Here is a 23,883-nt window from a genome sequence, read left to right on the forward strand (position 1 = left end):
TCCAAATCTTTTTTTTTTCAAACCATTACTCAGGAGCACTGATAACAAAGGTACACTATCTTTTTCCTGTCATAGAAGACTCTGGAGGCAAAATAAGGCATACTTTTATTTTTTAACATGGCCAACATAGTGATTTGTTTTTGCTCACCAATGCATATTTGCTACAAGGGTTCTCCCCCCTCCTTTTTTTTTCAATGGGAGGGGCTTGGGGAAAAGAAAAGACTTACCAATGAGGTTGTTGTCCCCCTCCCCAATAAAAACAAGACAAGAGGCTCATTGAAGCATTTTAAATGCACGTTGGAAATCAAGGAATGCTAGAAGAAACATGCAGGACGGCTTTGAAAGAGACATGTTAAAATTATTAGATACTTAAAAGGAAAAGCAGGCTTTATATAATAGAGACTTGTGGTTTTGTACACAGTCTTTTTCTTTTCTGTTTTGTAGATAGTAATGCTCATTTTATCTGGTGTGAAGTCCAAAATTCAGAAAGAAAGAAAATCCAAAATATTCATAGCAACACTTGTTTGTTCTATAAAAACAAAGTGGGTTTCTGTTGCTTGGGAATACTCAGGTGGATCTGTGGTCTCATGCATTCCCTTGAACAGTACAGTTCACAGTCCATTCATGCTGTCCATCGCTTGTCCTTGTCTTCTCAAAACTTCTTGACGGTAGGTGTCGAGCCCTCCTGCTTCCACAGGGGCTCCCTTGCTCTTGCCACGTGACCGGCCCATTTCTCTTCCTCTCCTATGTTTTGTTTCCTCCTTTCTCCCACGGAACTCCTCCTGGCTCTGGCTTTCAGCCAGCTCCTCTCTCCATGCACCTTCCCGTTGCCTGCTGTGCAATGTTCATTTTTGGTCCTCATCTTCACATGAGCTGCTCATCTCTAGTTATGTCTTCTGTAAGCCCCCTCCACTTCTCCTCTCTACTTTATGCACTAATACTACTCATAATCATCCAGACGGGTTTGTTCTAACCTGACATTGCCTTGGGCAGACATCTCTCCCTTTGGCAAGTGAGGCAGATGTTTGCTGTAGATGGTGCTTTCTGAGATCTTTTGGCTTCCTTGCTGTTGTCATTAATTTACATGGGTTTAACTCCAGATGAAATTATGACAGTCAGTGTCAGTTTCATTTCTGTTGTCCATTTCCCAATTTTTATTTTCAATCACTTGTTGAAATAATTCAGAGATAAGGCTTCTTAATTGAACACCATATCCTTTCTCATGACTATTCTTGTTTATTTAAAATTTTTTTAATCTTAGTTCTGCTGAGTCAGCAGCCTGACTATGCACAGATAGCTGGCTGAGGGATAACTTTGATGTCCATAGTAAATATTTTCCTGTCTTTTACGAAGTATTCTATGTCACTGTGTTTGGTGCTTACAAGGTCCAGGGCCTATTAATCTTTTAGAATGCATTCATGGTCCAGCGGTGAGGAAGCTGCCAGTTTGGGGCCTCCCTCATTTCTATCTCTTGGGACACACTTTCCCATGTTTCTTCCCATCTTTTCCTTTTACCACATTTGCATGAAATCATCAAGTTCCTGTAGAATTTCTGGACTACTTTGTCCTTGGTAACCAGTGTTGGCTCATAAGTTATAAGTATTTTCATGGTGGACTTTTTGCAAATACTTATCATTAGTACTACAACATATGATGACCCATAAAATAGTATTTTCTGTGACCCATCCCCCCAACTCCTTTCTTTGCCTTTCCAAGATCCACCTGTGAGGCATCCTTCCATTGAGTTTCAATGTCCTTCTAAATTCATTTACAACAAAAATGTCATCATTGATAGGATCCACGTCCTCCAGCAATATTTCCACTCGGTCCTTGGGAAAGGATCTTACACTTAGTTTGATAGTTAAGTTTGTGGATAGTCTAAAAGCTGTGTTGTTTTTAGCCCTCTTGACCCTCTTCAGAAGCAGAAGGGGATGCACAGAAATGAGAGCCACTTTGTCTTCTTTTCATTGGTTTCCATGACTAAAAAATGTTTATCACCAGTTGACCAGCCTCCTAGTGTCAAAGAAACAAACCAGGACTCAGGTGCTAGCTAATCAATTGACTTGCTGGAGGGGAGACAGCTGGGAGCCTGGGAGAGTTGGGGGACTAACAGTGGGTCAGTCAGGAAACCTTCTGTAGGAGGTATCTACCAGCTGAGCCTGGAAGAGAGGCGGGTGTATTGTAGGACTAGCAGGACAGGAGGAACCTTCCCCAAGGGGAGACCAAGGAGAGATGGGGACAGGCTACAGAAGCTCTTCCTCACCCTCACAGTGGGATGGGCTGCTCTGGGAGGTGGCAGGCCTAAGTTCTGGCCATTCATCAGGTGTGTTGCAGAGGCAGAGACTCTCCAGGCCCAAGTGAGTCTTCAACAGGAACCTTCCAGCTCAAAGGCTGAAAGAGAATTCTCTGGTTAGAACTCAGATGAAAAAAGCACTCACTCTCTTGGAGGAGTAGATTGAAAAATTCAGGTTTTAGGAAGTTGCTGCTTCTTAAAATGTCTTGACAATTGCAGTGTGCATTTTGTTTGTGGGTAACATCTGAGTTGCCATGGGGCATTTGCCAAGAATCTTGCCCATTTTAGGGACCTGTGGTTTCAGGGGGATTCTAGCCAACAGTGTTTGAAAGACCAACATCTGCTCTGGTAGAGTTAAAACTCTGTTTTTAGGGAGGAGAAAATTAGTTACTCCCAAATCATTCCTTATCCCCCAGCTGAATTCTAGGGTGCTTCTTTTTCCCCATTTGGCATTAAATAGCCCGAGGTCCAGAAAGGCGGAGAAGGTCCTTAGAATAATACTTTGTATGAAGAAGACCTGGAGATCCTAGTGGCCTGGAAGTTCAGCAGGAGTTAGCAGCATGACAAAATAGTTCTAAATGCCAATGTCATTTTGGCCAGTATGGTCCGTGCCATGCCATGTGTGGTCTAAACAAGGAGGTATGGCCAGGTCTGTGGAACAGACAGTAGGTAGAAAACCATGGCGTGTGACTACCAGTCACAAGAAGAGGGACCCATAGGGTGGCCGTCTGCAGGGATTTGGAGACGGGCTAATGCGCAGAGTGGAAGAGAGACAGACTTATTTTACTCTGCCCCACAAGACAGAGGTCCAGGCAGGGTGGGGCGTGACATTTGAACTTGCAGAGATACAGACTTCATTTCAATAACAGGAATACTGCCTAAAGACTAGGACTGTCCCAAAAAGAGGGTGAGGCTGCCCTGGAGGGGCCTGGAGGAGCCCCTGCCCCGGGGTGAGTGGGCCTTTCCGAGGCTCATGCATCTGTAGATTCTATGTTGAGCACCTGGTTTTTCACATGTATTGGTTGATGGGCTCACCCGAGGTGAGGGAAATCAAGAGCCAGCAGCAAACAGAGTATGGCCCTTAAATCCTTTCTCTTTCTTCTCTCCTAGCTCTTCCGCCAAAGCCACCCAAATCCTTGACTCAAGCCGGTGCCAATGGGATGAAGGACAGCTCGGGTTTTTCCCTTCCTGACGCAGAGTGGTACTGGGGAGACATCTCAAGGTGAGCAGAAGTACCTGGCACCAAAGTCGTGTTACCTCTTCTCCCTTTGGAAGATGGGCATTGGATCCCAAGGTGTCCCAGGGGGCTCTTGGCTTCTCCAAGATGGTGGCAGTGCCCGAGCTGCGTGGGGGCTTCTGGGAGTTCACGTTCAGAATTTAGGGTTCACCCCATTGGCCAAAGCTGCCCTTATAAGAGCTTCTTGGGTCTCAGAAGGCCTGGACTCTTTTCTGCAGTGACGAGGGACTCTCTGAGGCCACCTTAGTTGGAAGCAGCTCCTCCCAGCAAACCTTGTCTTTGAGCAGAGTGGAGGGGGGTGGGGTGACGTGGCCCACAGCTATTTGTTGTTTGCTGCCGTGTCTTTCACATCAAAGGAGGACTCCAAGCTTCCGGGGATCGCGGACATAAAACTCCAGTGCTCAGATCTCTCCAAGGCTTTGCTTGTACATCTCAGGATAAGAGCAAGGTCGACTTTGGTTTGGTTTGGTTCTGACAATGCTCACATCTGTGGAAAGAGATGACTGAGTCAGAGGATCTCAGATGTGGCCGTCCAGCCCAGCCCATACTGTGCCTATAGACCCCCAGGGAGGAAGAGCCCACCGTTGAAACTCCAGACCTTTCTCAGACAGTCTGCTATCTAAGCCTGCCTCTCCCATCTTGTCCTTGGAAAGCTGATTTTTTTTAAAACCTAAGTGTAAAATGTTACATTTCTCCCTGTTGACCTTCATCTTCTCAAACTGGGTCCAATGTCCTAGCCTGATGAAAGGGATTTTTCCTTGTCTTCCTCTCCCTGTAAGACAGGCAGGTCTTGGTTACAAACATGGTGGCTTCCCTAAGATCAGGTGATTATCCTGTTGGGACTCTGACACCTTCCTGTCCTACCCTGCCCAGCTTCTGAGAAAAGGAGCCTGATCTTTAAACCCCTGAGCTAAAAGGCAAACCTCACTCAGCCCCAGGCCTCCCACCACTCTGGACTCTGAGTCTTCCTTGGCTTCCAAGATGCCACCACCCCAGCTGTTCCAGGTTGCTGAGGATGGCTGCTGGTTCTTGGGTGGCTGTGCAAGTTCAGACCTGTCTGAGAAAGCCCCAAAGGCTACAGAGAAACAATGGCCCCCCACATCCCAGGCTTCTGAAATCTGAGCCAGTTTAAAGGGCATATAGTCTGCCCTTGGGTTATACAACAGAGCAAAAAGAAACAGAGATAATCCTGGGGGGGGGGGGTGGATCGGTGTCAATGAGGATGCCCATGAGATGAGGAGCCACCAGGCCAAGAGTGCCTTCTTCAGGCCCTGCTTCTGTCACCTTGGGCCACCCCTTAGATCCGCCTGCTTCTCACTGGCTGGGATTGACTTCCTGTTCCCTCTATCTTTGCTGCCCTTTTTCTCCAGGGAAGAGGTCAATGACAAACTACGCGACATGCCCGATGGCACTTTCTTGGTGCGTGATGCATCCACCAAGGTGCAGGGAGACTACACTCTGACTCTGCGGTGAGTTGGGAGCACTCTGTCTTCTTTGCCTGTGGGTGGGAAGGGGGCTGCATGGTGACCTTTCTGGTGAAGAGAGTGGGGCCCATCCATGTTTCCTCACATAGCCTCCAGGTCCTGGTGGGTGCCTTGTGCTGGTGGGATGGTAGGCACTAATTGGCCCCCTCTGCCATCAAGCTTTGCCCTCACCTTCCCATCAGTGTCTCTGCCAGAGCACCTCCTTCCCCTGGGCTCCTGTCTCCTGTAAAATGTGGCTGAGATTGGTGCCCATGGGGCCTCTTACCCAGGACCAAGGACAAGAGCTAGGTGCAGACTGCTCTGCACACCCTGGAGTGCAGGGAAATGTTAGCTGGAGCTTTTAGACAGCATGGACAGGGCTCGTGAACTCCTGACTCCCTCTACTGATGCAAGTCGGCAGCTGCTCTGTCTTAAAGACTTGCCTGGGTGCTAGAAAGGGAGGTGACTTGGCCAGCGTCACACAGCCAGGATGGGATGGGATGGAAAGGCATTTATTAAGCACCAACCACATGCCAAACACTGGGCTAGATGCCAGGGACCAGATAAAAAGTGGAGCCTTTCCCTGCTCTCAGGAAGCTCTTTCTGACTATTTGTGATCTCTGGGGGACAGCAGGCGAGGCCCAGCAGCTGTTGGGGAGGGTCATCCCTCTACAGAGGTGCCAAGCAGCAGCCCCAAGTCTCTCTGATGGTGAGGCCAGCTCTCCATCCACTAGGCTACACTGCCTCCCTGAGTCACTACTGTGATGATCTTGGCACTCCAGGTATGGCTCAGATCACTCCTCCTTAGCAGAGGAGCCAGCAGCTCACCTCTGATATATCCCCTTACTAATAAGAAACAGAATGCCCTGAGATTTCAGAGAAGAGGAGTGCCCTCCCTCCAAGGCCCCTTCCAGCCCGAAGGCTGTGACTCACTCTGTGGGAAGTGGCCCTGGGCAGAACCAACAGTCAGCACCGGTGCTGGGGAGAAGATCAGCGTGGCCTGTGGTGAAGGTGCCATTCCAATTACAAAACAACTTACAGACATTTGTTAGGGGCTTAGGGGCTGAAAGATTCTGCAGAGGAAAGTCTGAAGAAAGGTCTGCCCGTTGGGGCCTCCATGTTTTACTCCAATCGTCCTCCTTATTTCCTTCCTGGCTGCAGCATCTCTATGGCCCCTCTACAGCAGCCAAAGGCAGCAAGTGGGTGCACGTGACACTGCCACCTCTCCTGGAGCACAGCTGTGGCCTGTTCCCCAGCCCCCCAGTCCGCAGCCTTCCCTCGGTTCCACCCCTGCTTCTTCCTGTGCTCTCCTCTTGTGGGCCAGACAATGGCAGGGCTTCCTCTGGCTTCAGGATCGGGCTCTTCAAGGAGCACAAAGGGAAGCCGGAGGTGGGGGGGTTGCTTTGTGCAGTCTTGAAAGCACCAGGAAGGACAGACTCTTTCTCTTTCCTGACAGTAAACTGGGTCAGTTGCAGGTCCTCTGATGAGGCCAACCAGGTGTGCTAGTGGTCTTCACCTCTGCCCCTACGGTGGCCGCCTTGGCGAGGGCCTAACCTTGTTATACCTTAGTGCACTTTGCCTCTTGGTGGGAGCAGGAAGTTCCCCTCACTGCACCTTGGGGACTGGGGACCCGTATAGAGGTGTCACTGCAGACAGTATTGAAAGACTGTTTCTTAGTTGTGACACAAAGAACTAGTTCAGTTTCATAAGCACTTATTAAACACCAGCTGTGTGCAGAGTACTATACTAGGTGCTGGGGGAGAAAGATGAAATCTCTGACATTCACAGAATCTCAGAGATGGACGGGTCCTCCATGGCATCTAGTCCAGCCCATTCCAGCCTCCATGCAATGGCCTTCTGGGAACTCCCCATACCTGGAGGCAGCCTTCTCGCCTGTCTATCTGTGACTCTTGTCCATTGTTTCTAGCTCTGCCCTCTGTGATCCAGCCAGGTCCACCCTGCTCTCACAGCACCACTGGTTCTCCTGGCCCAAGCCAGGCTTCTCTCCTCAAGGCCCTTCAGCTCTGCCTCATGCAGGAGGGCCTTGAGGCCCCTCCAGCTGGTCAATGTCCATCCTAAGGGATGCTCTCCAGGCAATGTCTGACCAGGCCAGGGGAGAGGCACCATTGCCTTCCTTATCCGGCAATCAGAGGCTTCTCTTAACGTGGCCCGAGTTCCTTCCCAGTGCCTGCCCTCATGGAGCTTCAGCAGCCTGGGTGGAGGGAAACAGAACCCAAAGACAAACACCAGCCACAGAATAGAGCAGGTCTGACTATGCCACTATTCCCCTCATGAAGTTTCAGTGGCTCCCCATTGCCTTTAGGATTAAGTCCTTGGTCACACAGCTAACAAGTGGCACAGCTGCTCTCGGTTCACTGGGGCATGCCCACCAGAAGCTGTGTTGGGACGTCCTTCCCCTGCTTCTTCAAACATTAAAATTAAAAATGGAGCCCAATGGAGATGGCTGAGTCTTCAGGCACCTCAGAGGCTGTTGTAGCAGGAGCTCAGCAGGCCTCCGATCACCACATTTAGCTGTGGCTAGACATTGTCCTATAAATTTAAATCTGACTCCTAAGTAAAGGTGATCTAACACCAGTCAAATGTATATGAAACTTCAAAAGCCCCAACTAGGGAAGGAGTTAAATGACAGGAGAATTGCCCACGTGTGTTAGTGGTTTAAACAGTCGTTTCTGGGCACTCTTAGCACGTCTGTGACAAGATAATGACAGTGAGCAGAATTAACTACCCTGATCTTCGTCATTCTGGGCGCTTAATTAACAAGCATACCCAAGCATGCCCTCAATTGTCTGGCAAGGGCACCTCAGGTCACATTTTGAGTCCTCTGTGGAGGACCCCACGGAGCCTTCTTGTCTTGTCCTCACCCTGCCCCAGGACTCTTTGAAAGATGCAACATAAGAGAGAACTTTATTACAAACACAAGCCTCTGATTATTAATAGCAGTTATGGCACGAAACAGAAGAATGGATGCTCACCCAGGAGTTTTGCCACTGACATCGTACTGTCCAAGGAGACCAAAGGGTTGAAGGATTCCCGGGGGGGCAGGGGGATCTGCAGTGACACTTTGCCAGTTGCAGGATTCCTACTTCATGATCATTCCAAAGAGTTCAGCTTGACCATCCACAAAGGAAAAACCAAGTGGATGACAAGTGCTAATTGTCCAGACCATGATATGCTATTGGATGGACCATCTTTAGTGCTAGTATATGAGTATGGACAGATACTGCAAATGGACAGTGAGCTGCCCTAGAATTGAAGTAGGGGAGGAGAATGGGTTAGATTATTTTGAGGAAATGACCAAAAGCTCTTAATGCCCAGAAGCTTCTCTCTGAAAGGCCTACCTTTTCACCTATTGATTCTGCTCCTACTACATGCCAGCCCTTGGGGATAACAGGGACAAAAATGCTCCTGAGCATCCAGGAGCCCGGGGCCTTCTCCCCCTAGGGATGTCTCCACACTCATGGCCTCTTCCAGTCCAGGAGGGAGTGCCCGGGTCATCCACGGTCACCTGTCTCCCAACTCTTCCTGACTCTCTGGACTTTCCCAGCTCCCAACAGCCTCCCCCCAGATTCCTTTTTTGTCTCATCTTCCTCATTAGAACAGAAGCTCCTGGAGGGCAAGAACTGTCATTTTTGCTTATATTTGCATTTCTAGCATTTAGAAAAGTGCCTGGCACATAGTAAGAGTTTAATAAATGCTTGTGGACCGACTGACTGATGGAGAACAGGAGAAGCCACCAGCATGAGGGCTGGATGCCCTGTGGCAAATTCTTGAGAGAACAGGATCCTACAGAGTAGGAAGGCATGGAGGGGATGTGACCTGCACAGGCCCACCGGATAAGTAGGAAGGCGGCGGCGTGATGATCCCCACATGAGCTGAGATTCATGGACCACTTTCCATATCGGCTCCCTGGGGTGGAGTCAGAGGCTCGGCCCTCCCGCCCTCCCCATCATTCCCACCTGTGGGCCGACTGACCGGGTGACTCATTGTATGAGGCCGGCCTCCTTCTGTGTGTGGCCGCTCACACAAGAGGGTATCGCTATGTTTTGCAGGAAGGGAGGCAATAATAAATTGATTAAGATTTATCATCGGGATGGCAAATATGGCTTCTCTGACCCGCTGACCTTCGCTTCGGTGGTGGAGCTGATCAACCACTACCGCCACGAGTCTCTGGCCCAGTACAACCCCAAGCTCGATGTGAAGCTGATGTACCCCATCTCCAGGTACCAGCAGGTGAGCCTGTGCAGGTGGCGCCTGGGCCACTTCTGGGTCACCACAAAGGGCGTGCCTGAGCCCTGTGTGGCCACACACATGGCATCGAGGGCCAAGTGCAAGCTCTCAGCATCTTTGTTGAATGGAGATTGAATTAAAGTGACAGGATACACGTGAGTGTTAAAGAAACGATACCAGAGATGACCATGTAAAATAATTAGAACATGTGAGGGCTGCAGTGCTCAGACAAATCGTATGTGAATTCAGAGGAACAGGATGGGCATGGGCAGAGGGGGTGCAGGACGGGCGCGGGCAGGGGGGCTCAGGACAAGCATGAGCAGGGGATGCAGGATGGGCATGGGCAGGGGGACACAGGGCACACTCTTTCACGTGTGGCCTGTTGTTGGCTGTTGGGTTTGGTTGACTTCTTAAGGGTAAGCATTCAGGGCTGGAGGTGAGGTGAGGAGTCATTGGGGAGTTCTGCCACTGTGGGTTCAGAAAGAAGCAGTGTGTCACACTGTCAGCATCACCTCCTTCCTTTGTGCAGGATCAGCTGGTGAAAGAAGACAACATCGATGCCGTTGGCACCAAACTGCAGGAATACCACTCCCAGTACCAAGAGAAGAGCAAAGAGTATGACCGGCTGTATGAGGAGTACACCAGGACCTCCCAGGTGGGTCCCTGGCCCGTGGAGCGCCCGGCAGAGCCTCTGCGTAGCCTCGAGGTGTGAGGCCCCTCTGTCCTCAGGGTCCTAGATGAGTCATTTGTTCAGGGTCTGCCTGAGTTGTCAGTCCCTTTTAAGCTTAGACCCCACTCTGGGCAGCAGCCTTTTAAAAGGACATTCACAAGCCAAAGAAGGTCCCCAGGCCAGGCAGCAGATCTGGGAAGAAGGGCCTGGAATCCAGGTCATAGGAGGGCTGGTAGAAGCCTAGGAAAGAGACACTGGGTGATGCAGTCCCTGCCTTCCATTTGTGAAGGATCACAACATGGCAGATGGGAGGACTGAGGGCAAGCCATGATGGGCTGAGCAGAGGAAGCCCTGAGGCACATCTAGGCCCAAGGGGCAAGCTCCGCACAAGGGAAGTAGCTGCCTCTGGAGCCCAGGAGGGGTGGGGAGGGGTGCCTCATGGAGGTCTTTGAGCAAGGTGGACATCCACTTGTTAGACAGTAGAAGGCCCCAGCTCGGAAGCTGGCAGAGACCCCAGAGGCAGGGAATCTGGCCCCCTCCTTTGACAGGTCCCAGGAACATAAGGATACCCTTTTCTGGGCCTTGGGTTGGACCAGATTCCTCTCAAGTCCCTGAGAGCCTGAGAGAGGGATGTGTGCAGGTCCTGGCTCGGGCAGGGACTCAGAAGTGATAGCAACAGTAATAGAATCATGTGGTGTGGTACATCAGAGGCACAGCATTGATGGGAGACAGACAGCACCCGGCTTGTCTTCCCCTTTCTACAGCTGAGCAGACTGACTGCACGCACGTTATGACCCTCAGGTCCCAGAGCTCTGGCCAAAACATTCAGCTGCCAACAGCCCCTTGGCAGGGACCTTCGGCCCTCCTGTGTCCTCTAAATTAACATTTGGTAATTTGAATCCAAGCCACCAATAGGTACATTTTTCTTTGGTGACGGATCACTCTGTTGCAGAGAGAGTTAATGTTTTGGCCTGACCCAGCCCCCTCTTGCTTCCTGGTTCCTTTTTATTCTTTCCTAGTTAGGGCCAACTTGGTTTTATTTGACCCATGTTGAAGCCTGGTATGTGGAAGATGCTAGGAATTTTTATGACGCCTGGGACTGTTTGCGGGCATTGCTTTATAAACTTCTGGACAAGCACAGATCCAAGAAAATGCTTTCAAACACGTTCCCTAGGTGTATTTTCTTATTCCTTTAGATAGTGACTGATGCTCGGATCTAAGCCATTTTTACTCATTATACCATAGCCTGGCTCCTAAGTGGGGGTCAGCACTGGGGTCACCAACTGGGGGACCCTCCAGTGGGCTGTGCCTTAAATTTCCAGGAAAAAAGGATTCTTTTTAATAACCCTGCCACCCCCGCCACACACACACACACACACACACACACACACTCTGTTATAGGAGCCAACCTTCAGGAAATGAGTGAGTCGTTTATTCAATCAATCCTTCACTTGAGCCCAAGTTTTAGGCCAGCCTTCCCGACCAGGCTTCAGGCATCCCCCAGCCCTTCCTTCCTGGGGAGTCTGATAGCGATGTCCAGGCAACATTCAGCAGCAATGAGGTGGTGCCATTAAGGCACTGAGCATTAGAGCTGATACTTGGGGCACCCACAAAACAGATGTGACTCCATTTGTCCAAGACGCTCCCTAGGAAGACCATATTTAGGAATGTGACCAACAGGAATTTGGCATGTCCATCCACACAGAAAAGACCAAGTGGATTAAAAAAAAAGATCTATTGATCAGATTTCAATGTCCTAGATGGACAGACACCCCATGGAGCTCCTCTGGGACAGACAGTATGAATGAGCAGTGAGCTGGGCCCAGCTCTGAAAGGCAGGGGATAGCTTTACCATCAAGAACCCCAGGCTTCCCATGAGAGTAAAGCCCAGCTTTTCAGTACTAACACTCGCTGGAATACGCCTGCCTAAAGAACTCAGGATGAAGACACCAGACAGCAAGTGTAGAATGGGTGGGAACAGGCTCCTTCATTGATGGGATGGCAGCTCCAGTGGAGAAGAAAGGGATGAAGGGTGTTAACAGGAAGAGGGGCTGGTCACCTGTCAAGGGGTGCCCAAGGCATCTGGAGCCATCCATCTGCCCCAGGGAGAGGTGAAGGAGCGCCCCCAGAGCATCTTGAGGTAAATGGATTGGAGAGGGGGGAGCTGGAGGCAGGAAGACCAGTCAGGAGGGGACGGCAGTAGTCTGGGACAGAGGTCATGCAGGTGGGGACCAGGGTGGTTGTAGAGGACAGAGAGCCACGGGAAGGAGGCAGATTAAACAAGAAATGGCCATTTACTGGATGTGGAGGGTGAGGAAGAGGGTAGAATTTAGGATGACAGTCTGGGTGACTGGAAGGGTGGTAGGCCATTCCTCTCCATTGGGAATAGCTACTTGGGGAGGAGAGGGGGAGATGTATGCCTTGGGGATATCCAGGTGAAGGTGACTGGCAGGCCAGCAAGCATTGTGAGGCAGGGGCGCAGGAGAGCTGGCTCCAGCCATCTGGGAGTCATCCGCATAGAGACGATGGTCAAGCCTATGGCAGTTGATGAGATCACCAAGAGGGAGAGAGTAGAGAGAGAAGGGAAGTAGGGTCCAGGGCAGCCTTGGGGTACAACCACACTTAGGAGTCTAATGGCATCCTATAAAGGAAAAGAAAGTTCCATCCAACAGGAGGGAAAAGAATCGGGAGAAAGTAATGTCCTGACAACCCAGCGAGGAGGGAAGGGCGTCCACAGTGTCCGAAACTGCAAAGACGTCATAAGAATGGGGACTGAGAAAAGGCCGTTGGACCCATCGACAGAGAGAGGATCAGCTCCTTAGGGAGGGCAGTTAGTTACTGGCCAGCAGTGGGGATGGCAGCCGGCCTGCCAGGTAAAGAAGGGAGGGGGCGGGAGGAAGTGTAGACAGCCACCCAGACGCTGACTTGGAGGGAGCTGAGGTCAAGGTTTTCGAGGATGGGGGACATTGGAACAAGTCTGAAGAAAGCAAGGAAGGAGCAGGCGGATGGGAGAGGGTGAAAGTCAGAACAAGGAGATACCATCATTTGCAAGGGAAAGAGCCCCCTGTGAGGAGAGAGATCCATTTCACCTCTGAGCCCTTGGCAAAGGTGGAGGCACTGGGGTTTGGTCCTGGGGGAGGGTGAAGCGTGAAGTTAGGGAGGAGAGGGAACCCATGACTAAAAGTCTCCATTTTTTCCCCAGTAGAATATGAGGGGAGGTCCCCTGCTGGGAGAAGGAGGGTGAGGGGACTCGGTTTCCTCATCTGTAAGATGGAAGTGATCAGAGCTGCTGGGGGCATCAGAGGAGGTAGCTTGGTAAAGCGGCTTGGAAGCTCACTGACTTGGTTTTGGGACTTCCCTGATGCCTCTTGGTGTCACATGAGCGAATGTAGAGAAGGCTGGTGTTGGGATGAGGAGAGGGGTGAATGGAGAAGAGACAAGGAGGCCAGAGACTGGGTGGTTGGTGACGGAGAGGAAGCAGGAAGGGGCGGGAAGACTGGCGCATGGGAGGAGGACGGTGGCAGCGTGGGCAGAGAAGGAATTTCAAGAGGATGGACTGTGGAGGTGGACCAGGTGTGAGTGACTTCCAGAGTGCGGGACGTGCCCAGCTCTGTGTGGGGCCACCATGGAGGTGAAGGGCAGGTGGTGGGAGTTGAGAGGCCTGGGACAAGGGGAGGATATGTCTGAGGGGCTGTGAGGACGGGGTGGGGACAGAGAGGGGCCCGGGAGCCGGGGGCCAAACTCCTCGAGAGCCATCTTCTTAAATACTGCGATAAGGAAGACCAGAGAGGAGCACAGACACACAGAACAGCTGTGAAAGCTCCAGGTGGAATTTCTGATACTGAGAATGGAGTAATGGACTCTTCTTTTTCTGTTCTGCTCCATACATGGAAGTGCCCATTTTATTGGGTGTTTGTTAAGTTTGGAATAAAACAAACAAACATACATACATACATACATACATACATACACGCATACACGCACACATACACATCCAAAACAAAAGCCGGGGCGGGGTAGCACAGCCCCGCAGAGGCTCCAGACCAAGCCCCCTCTGTAACTTTGCGTTTAAGGCCTGATCTCCATGGCTTTTGGGGGAACCTCCTTTCTCCCTCTTCCTCTTGCCCTTAGTTACTTCTCCATCTCTCCCCTCAAGCACCACAAATAATCCCAGCTGACCACAGAGCAGGCTCGGTTTGCAGACCGAGGTCAGATTGTCCCCTTAGGCAGTCAGGTGGATCTAGGCTTGAAACTCGCCTCAGACACTTAATAGCTGTGGGACCTTTAACCTTTCTTAGCCTCAGCTTTCTCATCTGTATAATGGGGTTAGTAAGAGCATTTACCTCCCAGTTGTTGTGAAGATCAGAGGACATAGTATAGGTAAAGTGATCTGTAAACCTTTAGGAGATGTAAATGTATTATCATTGTTATTATCTGAAGATGTGTGAGAAGCCCCCAGCACGGGGCAGGCAGGGCCCTGCTCTTACCCACCAAACATATTCCATTTTCTTCCTTTTCCCCTTATAGGAAATTCAGATGAAGAGGACAGCAATCGAAGCTTTTAATGAAACAATTAAGATCTTTGAGGAGCAGTGCCAGACCCAGGAGCGCCAAAGCAAAGACTACATTGAGCGGTTTCGGAGAGAGGGGAATGAAAAGGAGATTGAGCGGTGAGTGTCCTCTTGGCCTGGTGAGCACCCTCGGGCCTGTGGCCAGTGCCACCCTTGGCCCCACCCAGATGGAGGCATTAGGAGGGTCTGCCTAAAGGCTGCTTCCCTCAGGGAGGTTGCACTGGTGAATTCTGAGGAGCTGTCAGTCAGGCTTAGGAGAGGGAGGAAGAGGGAGGCCAGCCAAGGTGGGACTGGATTGTAGAGGGTGTAGGCAAAGGAGACAAGAGGCTCCGATGCTGGAGGAGGTGTCTTGGTGGTAGCACACACAGTCATGGAGGGCCTGGGTGCCCAGGCACCTGGAGGTGACCTGGAAATGGAGAGAAGGGTATTGACAGACCTTGGCGATCAGCTGATTAGAGGGAGATGAGGGTGAGTCAGGGACAACTCCCAGGTTGGACAGTGATGTCAGTGACCAGGTCAGGGAAGCAGACAAGGGAGGGATACGGCTTGGCTGGGAGGGCTTGGAGCGATGGCATTGGGTCCTCTGGATTCTAGTAAGTGGACTAGACCTTGGGTCAAAGCAGGCTGTCCACTCCTTGAGAGCAGGGACTGGTTGGTTTGTGTTTCTGTAGCTTCAGCACCCAGCACGTAGAAGGTTTGAATTAAACCAGAGGCCGGGCCTAAAGAGCAACAGCGAGGGGTCAGCCAGGGAGGAGGCTGGGAAAGGCCCAGCAAAGGAGGGGGAGTTCCTGATGACCTCGGGAGAGTCCTTGGAGCAGAGGCCAGGGACCATCTTCCCTGGAGGGAGAGGGCTGGGCTGGGGGGCATTTTAGAGCTATAGACCACAGGCATGGACTACCACAAGAAATGTGTCAGGAAAGGAAGGGGACGTGGGGGAGGTGGAAGCTTTCTGGAACAAAGTTGGAATAAGGTGTGAGGCCTCTCCATCGGCCAGAGATGCCGATGGCCTCCCACTGCCAGAGGTCAAGGACAGAGGGAAAGGTCCATATGCACCAGAACATTTATGGCGACTGACACTTTCTGTGATGGCAGAGGCCTAGAAATAATAACGATAGTGATGGACATTTGCAAAGTCTGCAGAGCACATTTCAGACATCCTCTCCTCAGAGCTTCCCAAGAAGCCTGGAAGGACAGTCCTGCAGGCATGATCCTCTCCATTCTACAGATGGGAAACTGAGGCTCAGAGAGGGATGTGACCTACAGGTGACTCAGCTCAGTCAGTGTCAGAGGCCAGAGTCAAACCCACAGCTCTGTTGAAACCACACCCAGCACCCTGCCCCCAGCACACAGCCGGCGCCAAGCTGTCATGGGGCTGTGGCTTGTGGTCCATGAGTGGGACGTGGGAAGACTTGTCTGAACTGATCCAGAACACAGGAAGCTCATGCCATCATGGCGACAAGAATGTACATTTTTGCTCCCAAAGGCCAGTCTCAGAAGTCTTGGTGAATCCCTCCTCCTTCCTCTCTCTCTCCTTCCCCCTCACTTCCCTCCCCCCTTCCTCCTTCCTCTCTCTCCCTCTCATCCTCCCTCCTCCTGCATCCATACACACCATCAGTCACTGCCAGCTGTGCTGAAATTAATTTCTTTGTCACCATGAAAGGTTCTCTGAAAAGGCAGTAATAAAACTTGGGGGGGTGGCAGCTTGAGGGGGCACAGGAGCACCTGCAGACCTTTGGTAAGAAAAGGGAAGCAGACAGTTAGCCAGCGCCCCCTGTTTGTCGGGCACCAGGAGCATAGAGACAAGGGGAGCTGAGGCATGAGAAAAGGTGGCAGTGGGGTGCGAGGGCAAAAGGGCAAAAAACTTTGTTGGCACCTTTCTTTGCATCCTCAGCACCTACTAGCCTGGCACACAGTAGGCACTTAACAAGCATTAGTTGGAATAGATCAGATTGGCTGGGCTCGGCACCATCCTGGGCCCTTCGGGGCTGGCGGTGATGAAAACAGGCATGAGGAGTCTTCATCCTGGGTGAGAAGCAAGGTTGCTCCCAGGGCCCCTGCAGCCTTTCCATTGAGGCTCTAATAGGGTGTCCTTGGAATAGCCATGGCACAGTCCCCACCCACTGGGCACCCCCAACTCTCCTACCCACTCCTCTGTCCATAACACACCCCCTGTTTTCCCAGGATAATGATGAATTATGAGAAACTGAAATCACGTCTGGGTGAGATTCATGACAGCAAAATGCGCTTGGAGCAGGATTTGAAGAAGCAAGCTTTGGATAACCGAGAAACTGACAAAAAAATGAACAGCATCAAACCCGACCTGATTCAGCTGCGCAAGATTCGTGACCAGTACCTAGTGTAAGTGTCTGGGACCTCCCTGGGTGGGAGCCAATCCTAGGCTCCCATGGGCCATCAGAGGAGTGTGGCTAGAGCTGAAGTAGAAGGCTCAGCTGCTTCTGTGGTTCCTGGAAGCAGGAGAAATGGGTGCTGGGCAGCAGGGGAGAGTCCTGGCCACTGGGGACACTGGGGACCTGCAGCCAGGAGCTTCTGTGGGAAGGTCAGGAAAGGGGGGCTAGTCAGGCACACTCTCCAGCCCATGTGGCTCCACCCTTCTGTCCCGTCTGAACAGAGGCAGGGCTTGGGGTGGACAGCATGGGCCCAGGGGCCTGAACCGGACTGTGAGACCATCTAAACAGGAGCCAGAGCCCGTCTTTAGACACTGTCTCTTCTCCCTCCTGCAGATGGCTCAGTCACAAAGGGGTGAGACAGAAACGACTGAATGACTGGCTGGGAATCAAAAACGACCACATTGATGAGTAAGTGCCCATCGGGTTCTCACTGGAGGGGAGGACCCTGGCCTAGCATGCGGGCAAGGGGCCCCGCCTGGGACAGGAGCTCGTGGCTCTGCCTGGGCTGTGCTGTGGCTACAGAGGCTGGGCAGGGCTGCCTGGGCAGGGCCCCCTCACCAGTGTCCTCTCGGCAGGGCCACCTGGGCAGTGCCCTGTCAGCAAGGCCCCCTGGCAGGGCCACCTGGGCAGTGCCCCCTCAGCAGGGCCTCATGGGCAGCACAGGGCCGCCTGGGCAGCACCCCTTCAGCAGGGCCTCGTGGGCAGCACAGGGCCACCTGGGCAGTGCCCCCTCAGCAGGGCCGCCTGGGCAGGGCTCTGGGCCAGCGGGCACGCCCTGCCTGCCTGATGGGGTTGCATTTTCCCATCTCCTTCATAGGACCTATTTTATGAATGAGGAAGATGAAAATCTGCCACATTATGATGAGAAAACATGGTTTGTCGGGGATCTCAATCGACTCCAAGCAGAGGACCTGCTCCATGGGAAGCCCGATGGAGCCTTTTTAATTCGCGAGAGTAGCAAGAAAGGATGCTATGCCTGCTCTGTGGTGTGAGTCTCTTAGCCTGTTGCCATCTGAGCTGGCAGCTAGCTGGGTTTGAAGGCCCTGCAGAGGGCCCCAAGCCTGGGCACTGGGGCAGGGGGACTTTTAGGGTCTCTGCCTCAGCTGCTCCCCTCCAAGGCCCTGGCCTCCCCAGCATCGGCCGGGGGCAGGCAGAGCAGAGTCATGGTGGGGAATGGGCAGGAGCCTTTGATCCTTGTATGGCCCCAGCTGAGCTTTGGCTCTGCATTTCTAGATGTGAGAGAGACAAGAGCAGAGATCATGGGCCCTTATCGACCACTTACATCATCCAAGTCTTCATTTTGCAAATGGGGAAGCTGAGGCTCAGAGAGGGGAGGTTTGGACTAGTTAGTGTAGATGCAGTTGTTCCTACTTCATGAGGAAAATCCCAGGTCTGGGCCCAGTGAATGAGTCCTTCTTGCTGCAGTCAGGAAGCCGCTCCCTTGGCCAGTCTTGGTGCCAGGAGCTGGTCCATCTTGGTTGTCCTTCCCACAGAAGGCAGAAGCCTAGGGCCCACAGAGCAGGCCCTACTGCCTCCCACCCAGATTCAGGATTGAGAGAAGCCGGGAAGAAGCAGCGTCCACACCCAGCTCAGCTGCAGGGACAGACTACATTCACTTGCCATGCTTGCCCATCTCTGGAGATAGTGGAAGGGATGGTGCCAAGGAGGAGTCAGGGAAGCCTTCAGAGGCCCAGCCTCCACCACCCATGTGCTCTGGCCACCTCTGGCCCAGGGTCAGCTCACTTTGGCAGCTGTCCAGGAAATGCAGGCCAGAGGTGTCCTTTTCCCTAGGCACTGGGTCCCTGAGCCAGGGCAGGTACAGGGCACAGGTGGCCCAAGTTGTCCTCACCGCTCCCCCGGAGCCTCTGTCCTCCTACCACAGGCTGCTTGGGGGACAGCAGGCAGGCAGGCAGCATCCAGAGGTTCCTGTCCTTCCCTTAAGTCCAGCCTTGGGTGGTCCCGGCCCTTCTGTAGCTGCTGGCTCTGTGGGCCACTCACACTGGCTTCCCAAAGCCTCTCTCCTGCTGCACCTTCCCAGTGGGCCTCAGCGTCAGGTGGGTTAAAATCTTTACTGAGCATGATAATTGAAATGGTCTCTCTTAGCAGTGTAGTTCAGTGAGCCAAGTAGCCAGCCAGCAGTCAGACAACCCAGCTGCCAGGCCTCTACCTCCTGGTCACACAGCTTTGGTTAAGGATCTTAGGAGCCTCAGTGTCCTCATCCATAAAATGGAGCGTCCAACCCCCTCCTTGCCTTCAGGGGTTCCATTTCTCTGCCATTGAGCTTTGGAGGGGGCTCTTTAGCTGGGAGCTCCTTGGTGGGGGGCCCCCTGATCCTCTCCTCCCCTCACCACTGCCTCTCTCCTGTCTGGGTTGCAGGGCGGATGGGGACGTGAAGCACTGTGTGATCTACAGCACGGCCCGTGGCTATGGCTTTGCGGAGCCCTACAACCTGTATGGCAGCCTGAAGGAGCTGGTTCTGCACTACCAGCACACGTCCCTGGTCCAGCACAACGACTCGCTCAATGTCCGGCTGGCCCACCCAGTCTACGCACAGCTGCCCTCCCACTGCAGATAGACGCAGGCTGGGAGTGCGGCCAGGGCCACGGCCAAGGAGCCGTGGGCTTTTCTGAGGTTTTTATCAGCAGGACGACGATGAGGAGGAGGGTGACAAGGGCATTCTTTCTACTTAGACTGCTTGTTTTGCACAAGAAGTGATTCTGTGAATGTGAAGCAGAGGGGCCTGGGGGCCGGCCGGCCAGGGGTCAGGGCCACCTTCCACCAGGACACTGACGCCTGCCTGTGTGAGCTCTCTGAGCTCTAGGCAGGGAGCTGGCTGGCTGTTTTGTGTTACCACTGATGAGCGCTTTCCCAAAGGGGAATAAACTGAGCTCGAGAAACTGGAGGCAGACAGACCCCATTGGATGGAGAACACAGGTTTTGTGGGTGTGTGTGCGTGTCCATGTCTCCTTGGTGTTTTACTTCTAGCCAGGCACCTTCACAGAGCCAGGCTCAGTTGGGGGTGGGTTGGGGGGTGACAGGCACAGAGCCTCTGCCCAGAGAGGAAAGAGGGTTCTGTCTTCTCCTTCCACTTCAGAGCCCAGGGGGAGGCAGAGCTGACACTGCCGCCACCAGTGGGGGCTCTTAGCCAAACACAAGCCGCTGCTGCTGCTGCTGCTGCTAGCAGAAGGAATTGAGAGAGTGAGCTGACCAAAGGAAAATGTGGAACCTTTTGTTCCTTTTTCAAATATCAGAAACCCTACAAAGGAATCCTCCAAGCACTGTGGCTTGCTTTTGTACCAAGGGTAAAGCAAGCCCCAGCAACAGCAGCACTGCAGACAGGCTCTCCCTCCAGGAAACTTCATCACTAGGACAGAATGGAGCCCTGCTCCCAGAGTCCCTAAGGGCACCAGCCTGGGCCAGTGTTCCTTTCCACACCAAAACTTGAAAGAAAGAAAAGGAAATGGGAAAGTGTATGTGGGTATTTGAGAGCCCTGGGGTTTGGCACTGAGCTCCTGGACCTGCCAAGTTCCCAGGGAGCTTTGGGCTTCCCCAGGGACCCCTGAGCCCCTCCTGGGGTCTTGGCACATGAAGAATTCCCCATCTGAAATCCCTGTAACTCTTGTATGTGTAAAGACAGTGCAATGTTGTGCTTCCTGGTGTCTGGAAAAGACCAAACACCTGCAGAGCCGCCCGACCGTTTAGCATCTCCCCAGAACCTCCAAAATGCCACCTCGGTGGAAGCGGCAACTCCAAGTGAAAACCTGATCCTTCCAAACGGAGATCCTAGGCCTTGGAACAGACACCATGTAGATCCACACTCCCAGACCAGCCTGCTTGGCAAAGTCTCTCTCCTTGGAAGACACAGCCACTGGGAAAGAATGGAGGATCTGTCTGGTTTGCTCATCCCCTCCTTTCCCTGCCTATCATTTCGTGGGCCTGGCCAAGTGCTGGAGGGAGCCTCTAGTCTGTCCTTGGCCTGGTCCTCAGCCCAAAGACCATGAGACATTAGGGAATCTTTTTCCTACAGAGCCCTGCAGGGGGACCCTATGCACTTGCCCCCTTCCTGGGCCCAGCTAAGCCCTTTGCTTGCCCCTGGCTGCCTCCCTTTCTCTACTCCCCTCGCCATAATCAATTTACTTTGTTGTGGGATCCTCTGGCCCCCAGGTCCCCCTTGTCCCTTGGTGCATCCGGGCAGGGCAGAGCCTCCCCTGGGGAGGACCTACCCAGGCCTGGGCAGCACAACACACTAGATTCCCCACCTGCTCAGCAGGCCCTGAAGTGTCTGCTTCTGAGGAGTTTGGAGGGAGGCCTTGGCCCCGGGTTCTCAGGTGGCATTGCCCAGCAGTGTTTCACAACCTTCATCCTTTGAAGGAAATACTTGGTGAGCTGCAAAGCATTTAGGAGTACAATTTTTAATCTCATTTCTAATTTTTGTGGTTGGGACCACATGCAAACTGCCCCCGCCAAAAAAACAAATAAATTTGGTTTCTCACAGCCCTCTTTTACATAAGATTTCAGCCCACAGGCTGGGGGTAAGGGAGGTCACTCCACACTCATTCTTACCTGCTTTCCCAGGTCTGGGAACAAAGACAGCTGCCTTTAGGACCAGCCCAAAAGCCACAGACAGTAGTGGTTTGGTTTCCTGACCAAGGGACCTTTAGCCAAACCTAGTTCATGGCTCCCAGGGTATGGATGCTGCAGGAGGCACTGACTTTGGGGGAGCATGGGTGCCACAGAAGAACACTGTTTTGGGGGAGTAGGAAGAAGTCTTCAATCTTCCATGTGCTTTATCTGTGCTTTTCTCGTAACTGTACCTGATTCAGCCAAGACCCTGTGGCCCATGTTACAGACAAGGAAGCCTTTAAAAGGTAAAGGTGGCAGTTTGCAGTGGCAGTGTGGCTGAGAGGAGAAAAGGCCAGGAGCAAAGGGAGCACAGCTTAGAAATGTTCTAGGCTATGTTGTTAGAACCCTCTCTGGGGGAACTCTCAGGAGGCAGATCCTCCTCCTGGCTGCCCACTGAGCTTCCAGGCCCAGGCTCCATGTGCATCCTCAATCAGCAAGATGGTGAAGGGGCTACCAGAAGACTCCTTGGCATGGGGTCCTCACCAGCCTGCCTGCGTGGCATCTTGCATCTGTGCCTTCAGGGAACAAGTGTGAGATGGGGAAACTGGCCCCAACATAAGCCCCAAGACAGTGCCCTCTTAGAAAGCCCCTAAGAAAGAAGAGCTGTGGGCCTGGTCTGGGGTCTGACCCCTCACTTGGCTGACGGGGTTGGGGATTCTCAGCATCTCCTTGTGCACCGGCTCCTGACAAACATCTGAAAGGATTCCCTGGCAGCAGGGGTGGAGGAAGATTGGAGGCACAGCTTTACCAGCGAGAGTTGGCTGATGCCCATTGTCTTGTGCCACTGGGGGCACTGGGCCACCTGAGGGAGGAGAGAAGAATGGGAGTCACTCAAGCAGTAGCAAGGGTGAATTCAGTGGTTGAGTCCAGCTTTGGGACAGCTGTGGGATGAGCAGGGCTAACGTCTGTCTGTCAGGGGACCCCAGCCTGGCTTTTCTCAACTGCAGACAGCACATCAGCCCCCAAACATGTTTTGCCTCCAGGATGATTGTTGCTGTTCTCTTCTGGGAATGGGGTGGTTTGGGAGCTTGGCTTCTTGCTGCTAACCCTGTGGGGCCAAAGTGTATTGGGCCTGGTGCTTGGAGCTGCCTGGCGTGGGAGAGGAGAGAGGTCCTTGAGACCTCAGTGGGAAGGCCAAGCTGCAGGAAGCTTCTTTCAGAAAGAGGAATGACCTTGTGGGTGCCTGGTTCGAGCTCTCCAAGCTGCTGAGGATGGCCTGGATGAGGATGAAGGGATCTCCAGCTTCTCCTGGTGACTATGGCAGGGCCAGCCAGCAGTGGCAGTGACCCAAAAGGGGCCATGGGGGAGCTGAGGACATGCAGATATGCCCAGATCAGTGCCAGCCAAGCAAGGTAGCATTGGCTGGGCGCCAAAGGCCCAGAGAAAGTGCAGAGGCCCTGGTGATGAGCCCAGTCAGGGTCAGGGTGGCTGTATATCCTGTTCCCCACCTCTGGTCTGTGGTGGTTAGCCCAGGACCAGCCCACTGCTAGACTCAGTCTCTACCACAGCACTGGCTCCTTTTCCCACCGGAAGACCCCACCCCAGCCTGTCTCCGAAGGTAGGCTGTGCACAGATGGAACTGGGCTGCCCTGCCTCAGCCCTCCTGGCCCCCAGGAGGGAGGGGGGAGGGGAGGGGCCTCCTTCCCTTCCTCTTTCCCTCCCTCCCTCCCTCGCTCCCCACTAGAACTGTCGTTTGCCTGGGTGAATTCCAGCATGTGACTCCAGCGCTCTGTCTCCCTGTTGTTACTTGTGTAAAACCTCTTCTGTCTTCTTTGATGTAGTCAAGAGAAATTCATGTAGTTAATGTGAAAAGGAAAAAGCCCAACTGCTTCACAAGGAAACCAGTCAGTCATATGTTAGTGTGCGTGGACAACTCCTGCTGTGCGTGCGTAGCTGCTAGACCGATCGTGACAGTTGTACTTGTCCCCACGTGTGCGTGTCGCGACGGCCAGGGGAGGTGCCCTTTGGCCTTTGGGCCAATTTGCTCCAGGTTAAAATGCAATAAACAGTTGCAATAAAGCACATTCCCTGTGTGATGTGGTGTGGTGGGCCCACAGGTGTAGACAGATTCTCCTCTGAGAGCCCCAGGTAAAAGGGCAAAGTGGAACACTCCATTTCTCCCCTTTCCACACCCTCACCCCCACCCCACCCCATTGACATGGTGGTCTCTGGAGAAAGCAAAGGGCTCTTGATGGGTGCCCCTGCCCCACAGTGATGGCTGGGCTGAGATACTGGGATCTGGCTGTAGGGGAGCTGTGATTCAGGCTTTCCAAGAGGCTGAGGAGAGCCTTAGGAAGAGACATCAGACAGCTGCCTCCCCTCCTATATCCAGGCTCAGATGAGGACTCCCTCCCCTCTTGAAACTTTCCA

General features: G+C 52.8%; 1 protein-coding gene across 1 annotated transcript in view; it reads left to right on the plus strand.

Moving 5' to 3' along the window:
• Window positions 1-23,537, plus strand: part of LOC118848204 (phosphatidylinositol 3-kinase regulatory subunit gamma) — a 63,806-nt gene extending 40,269 nt beyond the window's left edge. The window contains exons 2-10 of the mRNA XM_036757017.1: window positions 3,404-3,515; window positions 4,901-4,999; window positions 9,064-9,244; window positions 9,771-9,896; window positions 14,439-14,581; window positions 16,664-16,840; window positions 17,224-17,298; window positions 17,708-17,878; window positions 19,267-23,537. Of these exons, the coding sequence (XP_036612912.1) occupies window positions 3,404-3,515; window positions 4,901-4,999; window positions 9,064-9,244; window positions 9,771-9,896; window positions 14,439-14,581; window positions 16,664-16,840; window positions 17,224-17,298; window positions 17,708-17,878; window positions 19,267-19,465 (1,283 nt within the window). The 3' untranslated portion in view covers window positions 19,466-23,537. The remainder of the gene's footprint in view (window positions 1-3,403; window positions 3,516-4,900; window positions 5,000-9,063; window positions 9,245-9,770; window positions 9,897-14,438; window positions 14,582-16,663; window positions 16,841-17,223; window positions 17,299-17,707; window positions 17,879-19,266) is intronic.
• Window positions 23,538-23,883: the final 346 nt, after the last annotated feature.

The sequence above is a fragment of the Trichosurus vulpecula genome, chromosome 4, assembly GCF_011100635.1.
Source record: "Trichosurus vulpecula isolate mTriVul1 chromosome 4, mTriVul1.pri, whole genome shotgun sequence".
In the NCBI taxonomy this organism is placed as follows: Eukaryota; Metazoa; Chordata; class Mammalia; order Diprotodontia; family Phalangeridae; genus Trichosurus; species Trichosurus vulpecula.